General features: G+C 41.3%; 1 protein-coding gene across 1 annotated transcript in view; it reads right to left on the bottom strand.

The window, feature by feature from the left end:
- Positions 1 to 12,692, bottom strand: part of SARDH (sarcosine dehydrogenase) — a 741,717-nt gene that overhangs the window by 400,593 nt on the left and 328,432 nt on the right. Inside the window, exon 10 of the mRNA XM_078641957.1 lies at positions 9,296 to 9,386. Coding sequence (XP_078498083.1) covers positions 9,296 to 9,386 — 91 coding nt within the window. The remainder of the gene's footprint in view (positions 1 to 9,295; positions 9,387 to 12,692) is intronic.

Genomic DNA, 12,692 nt, shown 5'->3' with positions numbered 1-12,692 from the left:
GCCGAAGAGGCAGAGCTCTGCTGCTCCTGACACTTCACTTCATTTTCCAGCTGGTTACTCCTGAGAACCTGGAGAGGGGAAAAGAAAGCAAAAACACTAACGGTGCTGCAGGCTGCCTGCAATAATGAAAATAACCTTCACTTTATTCAGCTTCAAGTGAATGTTTGTGGTTAAACACACAAATGTCCGAACACGCAAATAACAAAAGTCACAGTCTGTGAGTCAGTATCCAATGACAATAACCAAAAGGTACCCATTGCTTGGCAGATAAATTCAAGGTACATAAAGTTTGCATAGATTGCATGGAGAAATATTCCCAAGATATATAAGGCTTGTGAAAATAGTACTTGGGTTTATACAGCTTAGGGACAGATTTATAATGTACCCAAAGCTTGGGGAACTACACCTAAGTTATCAGATTCTTGGAGGACAAGCTACAAGGGTACCTGCAGATTAAGTCCGAATGTAGAAAGCTTCACCGGCGCCACTGATGAAGGGCAACTGATCGACGCCTAAAATTGTTTGGGCACGAAACCTGGACTTTTCCCGCCTTCATCGAAGTCTTCACCAAAACCTCATCCAGTAGCTCCCTATCATCGATGGGCCCCTATCTGGCCCCAGCCTGCTGCCTGGGTCTGCTGAAGACTTTCTGCTTCTCAGACATTTTCTAAATCCGAAGGATATTTTTTTTGTAGGGACAAACCTGGTCCCTGTATCCGATGCACTCTCCATCACAGTGGGCTTTAACTTTAACCTTCATGCTGGTTGAGCGCAACCCCATGATTGCAGTTGGAACCTAACAGTTATTTATGCTTTATTTAAATTCAAACTTTAAAAATGTATATGTCCAGTTCTCTATATTACATTTTTGTTATTTTATTAAAATGGTTTCAATTCATATAAACTGGTTTAGGATTTTTCTTATGTTGCGTTTTTTAAACTTTATTACTCTTTTGAATACTGAATTAATACTTTACACATTGCCTCTAGAGTGAAGTCTGTCTGCTCTGTGCCACTGGGTGTTGAACTCAGGTTAAATTAGTGACTTTTGTGGTCCACCCTTACACGTACTGTGATTATTATTTGATGTGGGTTCTCACCACCCTTAACTAATAACCCAATGTCTTACAAATATGCACAGCTAATAACTTTCATTTTCTACGACAGTTCAATTTCAAGATTTAATTTCACCCCTCACTAGGTTTGTCTCATTTTCTCCTGCACATGGAGAGAGAGAGTCACACACACAGACACCAAATGATCATTCATTAACAACACAGAAACACTGCAAGTTTTATTTGCTTGGAATCCATCCATTGTAAAAGGAACAGAACATACATGTTTGTTAGTTTTGCACAAAATGGGCAAATAGGAAAGTGAGCAGGGCGCTTGAATAGCTGGATTCTCGCACTGGCATTTAAGTTCTACAATATTTCATGTGCCATGCTAATGCCTCCAAGGCCAGAGTGGGCAGTCTAGACATATCCCAGTGGGTTACAGTCTAGGAGGATTCTCTTAGTGCAGAAAGGGTTGTCATGACCAAACCATGTCCTTTTGGCCCCATTCCAGTAGCAGCACCTTGCAACTGGGCATCTTTCAATCATTTTTTCTAGGGTTGATTTTGTTTTTTTGCTGCTCCCAATGTTAGAAAGAGAGAGCTGGACCCTCGAGAGGGGTAATAAGTTCTGTGATGTATTTTAAAAAGTATATGTCCTGCCTTCATGAGGGCCCATGCTTTCGGGTTCTGTATTGTTTGCTAACCTGTACGAATGTTTTAACCATATGCATTTGTACAGGTTGTGTATGCCCCCATTTGGCTATGCCCGCTTTATTTTTTTAACAAAGTTCAGTCATGATACCTTCTTTAATTCTTCTGGCTGATCACAAACATCCTTACTTATTTGGAAATGTACCTTAGCTTTGCAATTTCTCCATCCATCGACTAAAACACAATGGTCCTTGTTTTATCATTTCGGGCATACACATATGGTCATGTTCAAAATGGGGGCCAATATCACTGGACCAACAACACTGAACCCCGAAACGTATTCTCAACTTTTTTTAAAAAAAAGATTGAAAGAATTGTTCTACTGTGAGAGACACGACAAAGCCTGTAAGCTAGCGTTAGGCGTCCACGGTTGTATGGCAGAAGGATAGGATAAATGTCCCTTGTAGGGTTTCAGTGATCAGGGAGCAAAAGAATATAAACGAATAGACTACACCTCAGTGCTTCTGCTGCTGAAGCTTTATAAAAAGAGAGAGGTAAACAGTAAGCACAAGAGATAGGGAAAATGGTGAATAAATAAGGGAATCAGTGCTAAGTTGATCAGGTTATGAAAAAGGCCAGGGCCAGCTTGATGCATTGCTCCCTGGGATAGTGGAGTGCCTTTGGTTTCATCTTGTCCAAATACCACTCCATTTACCAGTAAATGACTCTCTGGCAATGGTGTAGTTGGAAAATGTAAATAACCTGACTTTGAGCCACGCATTGAAGGGATGTACTGAGTGAAGCCAGCAAGCCTGAAAATGCCTGAATGCGTTCATTTCATAACATAACATAAGTATTTGTAAAGTGCACGTTCCTCTGTAGGCATCTTGGTGGGTGCTGAATAACAAGTGTTTATTGTTACCCAACTCAATGGTACTCATTTTATCGACCTCAGAAGGATGAAAGACTGAGTGAGCCCACTGGGATTTGAACCTGTGACCATGAGGTCGAACACAGGGCCCTGCAGTGGACGCATTAGTCCACTGAACCAACAGACTGGGAGGGAGGGTTGGGATGCAGAAGAGTTCTCCTCCTAAATAGAGCCTTTAACATCACACTTGTCCGAAATGTCATCAGGACAGTTATAAGGGGTACTTCATAAAATGGAATTATCAAAAATAAATAAATACAATACAATACTGCATGTGCACTGAGGTGAACATCCCCAGGAGTGTTGGGGGCATCCCTTTTTTTCTCTTTTGTTTGCTTTACTTAAAACAATATATATTTATTTTCTCTTGTTCATTCGCCTTTCCTCCTTTTTAGCTTTCATTGTAACTTACCACTTTATTTTCCTCCCTTTAATCTTGTCCAGATTGCTTTCTTCTTCTGCTATTTCTTTCCTCCCCACCTTACCTTTTCTTTCATTGCAGTATCTCACTGAGGTTCTCTTTTTTCTCCAATTTTCATCATTCCTTTTTCCCCTGTCTCCATCTCTGCACTCAGCTCCTTGCAATCCGTTACAAGCCACCTCTCAGCTCTGTCCTGACATCTCAGTGACGTGTTATGTATGAGCTTCTGCCTCCATACCTAGAAATCAACCTGCATTCGTTAGAATTTTATCGTGACTCACCCAGGGGGTGCCCTATGGCCCAGTGGCTCCCCCTCGCTTTAGCTGTTGAAAAGTGTGGTTCAGTATCCCACTGCTCTCAGCTCTAACTCACAGTTTCCTCACATTAAGCTTCCATTTCGTTTCATACCAGTGTGTAGTATCAGTGTATATCGAGAGTCACTGTACTGTGATGACGTCTTCATTCCTCCATAACCAGGACATCTCCTTTTGAAATGGATTTCTGTCCAGAAACATTCCACGTTTGTGTCTTGCATTCATTTAGAAAGCCTAGGACTACACCTTCGTGACTTGTCAATTCACCTATAAACATCTTAAGGATTTTGGAGGCCCGGGGCCAAGTGTATTAAGGGGGCCCCCCTGTTCATACAGCTTTGACTTTATGATCCAGGCTCAGCTCTTTCATGCCCTCTTTGACCAAGTCACCGACAGTGCACAGGCACACTGGTCCACATTGTAAATGTGTTTACAATTAATATTCAGGGATAGTGAGAACACAGCAGCGGCTCACAAATTTTGCAAATAATCTAGATAACACACTCCCTTTTCTCATATGCGAGGTCCTGTTGTTTTGATCTAAAAGAACATTTTTATGGATGTTGGATGAACCATAAACACAGCATTTCTCTGCAAAATGTCTATAATAGACTGACATCATCCACATTAAAAATTAAAAATACATTAAAGGACAACTGCATTTAAAACAAATTGTTTAAGAATTACTCAAGGTCATCAGGGCAATACTCTGCAGAACAAAGCTGGCTCTATCAGGGGGCCCACTGAAAGGCTGGGGCCCTGGGCCAGAGCCCACTTTGCCCATGCCTTAAAACGTCTGATCATGTCATCAACTCTAATAGACTGTGCCTGATACGTACTTACCACTGAATGAGGCTACGACACCCAACAAAACATATCCAGGATCACTGAAAGACACCAGCAAAGACAATCTTTCTATCCTGTATGTTAGTTGATGGAAGTCTGGCATCTGGGGCATTTAGTAACAACATCCCTGCCCAGTTCTTTAATGCAGCACTGCCATTTTCATGCACTCTCTCTATAGCCAGGAACTTTCAGCTCTTCTCATCCCCACGTGATAAATTAATTCACTCACTTTTCCTCCAATGGAGACACCAAAGACAATATCATGGATATGTAACTTCTTGCAAAGACCACTGCATGGTTTAAATACATTATCCTTTATCTCTTCTTCCACATTAATCCAATCGAGCATCCCAGGGGCTCTCATTACCCCGATCTCACAACCACCCTTTGTACACATCCACCAATGTGTCCCAAAATGTCCCTGCAATGCGACGTCCCACAATATTTACAAAGAGTTGCTCAGTATGCAGGGCCCTTCTCAGTCTTTTGATCCAGGGATATCAACGTTATCCAACACCGCTGGCGTGATGCTCGTGCAGTGCATAATTCAGGAGCATCCACAAAGTGATAACGGCAGTACATGAAGGAGAAGTACACATGGCCCAGCATGAAGGTGACACCTTGGATGCTGAAAGGATGTCATTCCATATTCTATCTGACTGCTCATCTCAGCTCTACGCTTTCGCTGAATTCTGACAGTCAACCAAAAGCACTAAATCTTGGCGTGTGGTGGCAAATTGATCTGGAGCCGTATTTCATACAGTGCTCTGAGGGTGCACCAGATATGTATCCATTTTCTCCACCTCTGGGGCACTGTTGTATTACAGAAGGATACATGTGCCTTCAAGGGATTTATTCAATTGAATGATTAGTTTATTTTAAGTTAACATTTGGGAGCAAGATGGAAGATATGCTTGTTAATTGATTTCATTCAGCTCGTCAATTCTTTTTGGCAATTTCTTGTAAACTGGTACAACTCCGTTCAAGAGCGAACAATCATATGGAGTAAATCTCATGAAGGTGTATAGAACAGACAAAAACGGGTGTATATATTAAAGTATTCAATTTTATATTATATTTAATACTTTCATATATACACCCTTTTTGTCTGTTCTCTACACCTTTTTGAGATTTACTCCATATGATTGTTGGCTCTTGAACGGAGTTGTACCCGTTTACAAGAAATTCCCAATCCAGCCACTGCCACTCAAGGAAGTAGGTACAGTCAGAAGAGTTGTAATATGTAAGGCGGCGGGGTGTTTGTTTCACAATATCACTCCAGGCAAACATTTATATCCAAGCAACACTACATTCTCCAACATTCAGGGCACATCTGCTGTAATTATTCTGGGGTGGAGGTGACAAACCCCATAGGCAATAAACAAGTGGGAGTGTGTGGCACACACTGACATTCACTTTATGGTAGGTTTACCAGCGAGTTCTTGGATTTAAACTCGGTTAGTAAGGATCACTATCTAGATATCTTCCAGGTAGGGAATGATAGAAGCTTTACATCCAGTTTAGGATTGGCACCCTACCTTTGAACACCTTTATTAGTGGATGGCACCATAACTTACTGTTACCTCGTTTATGTTATGGTTGCAACATTGCTAGCAAATCTGTTGCCCATGTAGTTTTTGCTTATCAGACATATGTGATTTCAAGAGCCAAGCTGATGGGTACACGCAACCATCAATCAGTATTACGATTTTTAAGAACAGACGCTAGACCCTTATTTGCTTGCGCTGTTGCCAGATTTCTAGGGCATATGTGGGGCATTTGGACCAAAACCCAAACGTTTTGATGTGCTAATTTTAAACTGTAGTTGGTAATTGCTTGTATACAGCTTTTTTTATCTTCTTGCTGGTACTTGACCAAGTTTTCTTTTTTTTTTTTGCCCCAGCTTGAAGTTTTAGAGTTGTTTTTATTATTTTGTATTATAGAATTTAATTATCTGCGACAGGGGTACTAATTTGATGCACTTTGAGCACTGCACATGTGCTACTTAATATTCACTTTTTTTTGCTTTTAATCTGTTTCTTGGCCAAACAATGATGCAGAAACATTTAAGGAATGAATGCCGAAATAAAATTACAAAAAAAAAAAAAAATTGTATCACACGAACTGAAGTCACAGAAAGCGATATTGCAACTTTGTCTTATGCCCAACATTGATTGGCAATGAGCCTTTTATTTGTAATATGACAAGTTAATAATTTGTATCCTATTTTAAGGATCATTTGGATTAGCCAGTGCATTGGAATAGGTTTAGACACATCCACTTCTTTGTTAGATCTCAGCATTGAAATCTTGCACAGATAGGGGGGGGGGGGTTATATGTAGCTAAATATATGCGACTGGTTCAGATCTTTGCTTTCAGCCTTCAAAATGAACTGAGAACCATGGTAAATTGGGCAAGAAATACACACAGAGCTGCTGCATTAAAGCTCTGTTGGTAACAGCGCTGCATAAAGGACGCATTCTTTATTTCTATCACAGAATGAGTCATTTTCTCCATTGTGAAAGTGTGATGCTTTCATTTCCTGCTGTTATTGTGTTTTTAATTGCAGACACAGTACAACAAAAGCATATTCCTCAACTCATTAAACGCTGAGCAGCAGCCTCCGGCTCTCAGATGTGCGTGTCCTGAGAGAAGCTCTCGCCTTTTTTTAAGCCCTGAGCAGAGCGAGAAAGGATAGGTAAGTGGGGGCAGGTGCTTCAGAGGGCTCCAAAGCCACCATCCATCCCTCTTTACAGGCAAGTGGATTCAGTGTTGTGTATAAGCCACCACTGGGAACCTCTTGAGGAGTGTGTGGGATAGATAGGATAATTACACCGTGGAGTGGCAGGTGATACAATTGCTCAGCTCACATTAACCTCTTCGATGCGTCCGACGTCACGGTGGGCGTGTGCGTCGGACGGCCGGGAGCCGTCCGATCTGCGCATGCGTCAAATTCCAGTGCACCGCGGCGGAATTTGCGCTGCAGCGAAGCGGTTAAACCATCCTCTCTGTCTTCTCTCCCTGGTGGCTTGGGAGTGCAGTATGAAGTGGGTGGTGCGTCCACCCGATGAATAGTATAAAATCGGGGGACACCCTTTCCACCCTGGAGCCATGCGCAGACTCTGGGTAAACGCATTCGATGGCCACGGCAGCTTTGGGAGTTGGTAATACCCCTTCTGTAGGCCTTTAGTAGGACTGCAAGGTGATAAAACACCCTCATTCCCTGACCAGGAAGCCCCAAACACGCTCCCATAGGACAGCAGCACCCACAACCTGCTGGTCATTGCATAGTCTGTTGTGCTGAACGTGACACCGTGAGTCTGGGTGTCTTAGTTATGATGAGTGTCAGCGTGCCCGTCACCAGGAACATATTTTAGCAAGTTATGGTTAGCACCATTGGAGATATGCACAATGGAAGACCAAATCGTGCAGCCAGTTGACTACATTATGCAGGAGGCAAACACAAATCGTGCTGCGATTAACCCGTTTGCTGCTTCACGTTCGAAGAAACGGGTGCGGCCGCGTTGGACGTGCGCAGCACCAGGGAGGTAGCTCGCGCGATGGCCGACGGCAGCAGCGAACGGGTTAAAGGCAAATTATGTGGCATATTATGTGAATTAAGAAAAACTATGCCTCACTCTGTGGCACTACTGTATAGTTACTAAAAGAGTTTTAAAATAAATAGATGCAATAAAAGTATTGTAATGCTAGGAAAATGCATGGGTTGCTCAATAAAGAAAAATATACACATGGAGCAGAACCTATTCCGCGTGTTATTTATCAAAATTGTTTTTGTTTTCATAGCAGTATGAGAATGCTAACACTGTGCTTTCTCCTTCCGAGACAGCACTAGATTGCAACAATATTTTGCACAGTACTCAGCAGAAAACAATTCCTTGTGTCCAATCTTGTAATGAAAATTATGCCTACTTTAGCTGGCTCATTACAGTTCTGCTATAACTACAGGGTGTCTAAAAACTTCTCTGCAGTGCAGTATAATACATTCATATTTTTGTAAACGTAAACCTTTCTCTCTAGGAGACAGCTTAGTAATCAAGACAGAGGGAATAAAAAAGACATTCAACATGTTTGGGAATATTTTAATACCCATTGAAATAACCGTGGCTTCAAAAACAGCACCTTTTTATGTACACAGCGCAACACAACATTTCCATGAAAAAGAAGGAATCATTCTCTTCAACCAGTTTGAAGAACATATACAGGAGGTATTCTGTGAATTATGTTACAATAGATCACAAACCTCCAGCTGACAACAAACAAAAAAACTTTCAAGAAAGGCCTATTGCTGAGGATTGATCATGGTGCAGTAATTGACACACACGGTTGCTTTATAAAAAGGCCTTTTAAGGACTTTATTTTCAGCTGCATACAAAAGCACACACCCACTCCATCAACTGGGAAATTTAAAATCTCATCAACAGGAGTACCCTTTTGCAAGCTACACCAACCAACAGCAGAACCAGTGTCCTTTTGAAATGTGTTTAGAGCAGTGGTGCGCCCAGTGAGCAACGGATTTAATAGCATTTAATATGCTAGAGCTTTAAACACGGTTTTTTAAACAAAAAAAGCAAATTATGCTTTATGGTTATGTGGCAATTGCTGCAAATTCATACTTATGAGGAAAAAGCCACAGTTGCGTAGTCACCTTTTTACAGTGGCAATGGCTATTGCTTACAATAGTTTTCATATAATTTGTGTCAATGTGCTAGTTCAGTTCAAAGCATGTGTTTATTTAGACCCTAGTCTTTTAAACAAGGATTACTTACAGAAGATCCAATGCAAATACAAAAATACTCAATATAAAAGACAGTGTATAATGCATTTAAAGCTCAATTCATCCAGCCAATAAAATCTGCATTCTCTAAAATCATCATTGTGTCAATGTGCTAGTTTGTCTGTGGGATTGAACGTTCTCCACACTATGGCACACACTTTTCATTCACTGTCGCATTCGACACGCCATGCACTGGTCTGATAAGGAAAGCATTCCACAGCTTAGGGAAGCTTGGCTTTCTTTTGCAAGGATTCTAAAGTTGTAAGAAAATGATACTTGCCTGATATCATAGCCATACATATCCTTTTCAGGACGTCCATGTACAATCCAATGAGCCAGCTCCTTTCCACAACCCCCTCCAAGCATCATCCCTGCCAATCAAAAAGAGGAGTTGTGAGGTATAGCAAGTGTGCCAGAGGAAAGCAAACACCATAGAAATTCATGACATTGAGACTCGAGAAGGATGACAACATGGAGGAAGTGTGAGAAGGTGGGAGTGAAGAGTGTCATACATTAGAGCACAGCGAGTGCTGGGTAGGAGGTAAGATAAGGAAAGGCACGTGTGAATGTGGTGAGATGTGAAATGGTGTATTAATTATGGTTGAAAGAGTCCAGGTGCAGCTGGTATGAGGAATGATGGGGGAAAAGTCAGAAGAGGTGAGTGGAAACACCACAGGGGGTAATACCACAGGTGAGGAGAGCTTGTATTAATCATAGAGAACAGGTGAAGGGAGGACCTGGGATGGAAGATAAACGAAGCAATGGTGAGAGAATTGAAGAAGAGTCATGGATGGGTGGGGGCATAGTGGAAGATATAAGACAGAAGAAAGGGAAATTGTTAGACTGAGGAAGAAATACAACACCGGGGAGGCATGGATGGATGGTGTATGAAAGAAAAAATTAGCCAAGAGCAACAACATAGATGTTAGAGGTAAGGTAAGATTCAATAGAGGGGTAAACAGAAGGAGAAAACAGTATGAATTGTTGCTTGGTATAAATGTGAGACACACATTAGGTTCTATAAGCAGTAAACAAAATACAAAGTCATTGTTACAGTCTTAAACAGTAAAAAAAAATGTCCTTCAAATCATCTTCACTTGCCAAACTTAAGGGTTACCCCCTTATAGAGCTATATTTGGTAGAATTGCACAACTCTAGCTCGTGCCGATCAACTTCAATGGCTGACTTATAGAAAAAGCAATTGGTACCAGACAGAGTCAAGAGTATGAGATAATGAAAGTAGTGTAAAGCATAAGTACTTTGGTTGTGGTGGTCTGTGGAAAAGTTGTATGGTAAAAGTAAGGTTCTTCTATCCCCAGTGGCGTAACTAGACCTGTGGCACCATGTTTGCCGGCTGGTGATTTCTGCGTTTGCTGCCCCACGACGGTGCCGCAGGTAAGAGCAGAAGTGGGAGGGAGCTGCTGGCGATTCCTTTGTTTGCCGGCTGACGATTCTTGAAAATTGAATCATTCATTGAGGTTGCTCCTACAGTGGCAACATTTTTTTTTTAAATACAAGCTGATGGTGTCCAGGCTTTCTTCATGCATACTAAATGTGTACTACAAGCTATAGCAAACAGATGGAGATGATGGACGGGGCGCTGAAACTTTTCAGACACTCACCCTCAGTCACAGATCTGAGTTCAATCCATTATCATTCTTTAGCTCACTTCGCCACCCCAGTTCAGACATGACCATATGCAAATCAGTCTGACCCTGTGCCTCATGGGAACCGTTCAGCCCGAACTGCCAAGCCATGTCTTCCCGGGACCAGAAACAAGCATCCTGGGACTGGTTTCGGGGTAACATCCCTCATCAGCCAGGCTAGCTTGAATCCAGTCACAAAGTGAGCAAGGGACCCATGTCTGGGCATACCCTGCCAACTTAGGACCAACAAAGCAAACACGCGGAGATGATGGACGGAGCGCTGAAACTTTTGAACACTCACCCCCAGTCACAGATCTGGTTTGAATCCATCATCATTCTTTAGCTCACTACGCCACCCCAGTTCGAGTAAAAGCCATAACCATATACCCACCATCAATGATATAATGTGCTCAAGGATTCATTCCCCTAGGACAGGGGAAATTGACTGCAATTTGTTGCTTTGTAAATTAGGCACAATTTCCGGAAGGAAATGTACCTGAAAACAGTAACCATTGAGAAAGAGACAGTCCCGTGGCCAGGGGTAGAAGTTTTGGGGGCCTGACCGCAAAAGACAACTACAGAATAAGATGGATCATTGGTGTTCTTTCTCTCCCTCTACCCACAATATTTTTCTTAAAAAGCTCAACATGGAGAAGTGCAAATAATGCAACAAATTTTTCAATATTTTTGAAGTATTAGCATTATTAAACCTGGACAACTACAGAGCATTTTCAAGCATATTGAGACGCAACAAAATGAAATGTTCAGGTAGTGTCAAATAGTATTTTTAAAACACTTGTGATCAATAAAATTGATGAAATATGAATAGAACATAATAGCAACTACACATGGGTTTTTGTTTTCTCCCTTAAACCAGCCTTAGTGAAGTTTGAGGCAAATGGTGAATTTTAGGCACATTTTACTAACATCCACTGATAATACTTCAATGGTTTTAAAGTCTTTAAACTTTAGAAACACATTGGCACATTGTTTTGAGTACACAGACATGGTACATAAGAAGTAGTAATTTCACTGTCAGTCAGCACTTCACAAATTGTGCCTTCCTACCGCAGGCAACACCTCAATAGAACTCCCACTAGGATAGGGAGACGGGATCTTAGAGGAATCAAGAGCATGGGCACTGCTAAGAAAGTATTTGGGACTATTCAAAGAGAAAGACCTGGACAGGCAGATATTGTGCCAGATCCTAGAACCCAGTGAAGAAGTTGTGCAGGTGGTGGGGACCAGCACTCTTATTTGAGGGTAGATTTTATCTTCAGGCTTTGACACAGAGCAAGGGAGTGAAGGGCAAAAGAAGTGTGAGAAACATAACAAAATAGTGACAGAAGAGGATAGCAGAGATGAGAAGAACTTGCAAGAGTAAAAGGCCGGAAGTGTAGGCTAGTAGAAGAAAAAGGTTTGAGGTGGAATAAAAACTAGACAGCCTTGGCACTGGCAGCCCTGGCAATCAGTAATGCCAGTGAATGGCTTCAAAGAAAGATCTGGGGCCCCTACAATCTGTTTGTAACAAATTAACTACTGTTTGGACACAACATGTCCAAACAGTGAGTGATGCTGACCCTGTTTGACTCCAGACCCTGACTCTGTACTTCAAATTCAAATTCAAAAAGCTTTATTTCGATATACACTGTAGTATCATAAAAGCATACATTTGTTAAAAAACATATATGACTAGAAACAGATATAAGTCACAAGGAGCCAGTACATTACCATTTTAGTAGGAACAAACATTTTAAAAAAAGACAGGGGTAGTATAGAAAAGTCACTAGTGCATTTTTATAAAAACAGAATTAAATTTTACCTATTTATAATCTTATACATTATAAAAATTTCTAAAATTCATATAAACATTTAATATATTACATCGAGTTCCTAAACTTTACCAAAAGTTTCAAAAATTTGACTAGAGTGTGGATCACTTCCAAGGTTTCCAGCCGTTGTAGTCTAAGGAAAGCATTTCTACAAGATCGGAGGCCCCACTCCTTGAGAATTGGTTTGAGTAGGATCTTT

Source organism: Lissotriton helveticus, chromosome 5_1 (genome assembly GCF_964261635.1).
Source record: "Lissotriton helveticus chromosome 5_1, aLisHel1.1, whole genome shotgun sequence".
Lineage (NCBI taxonomy): Eukaryota > Metazoa > Chordata > Amphibia > Caudata > Salamandridae > Lissotriton > Lissotriton helveticus.
This window is presented reverse-complemented; position numbering and strand designations above follow the sequence as displayed.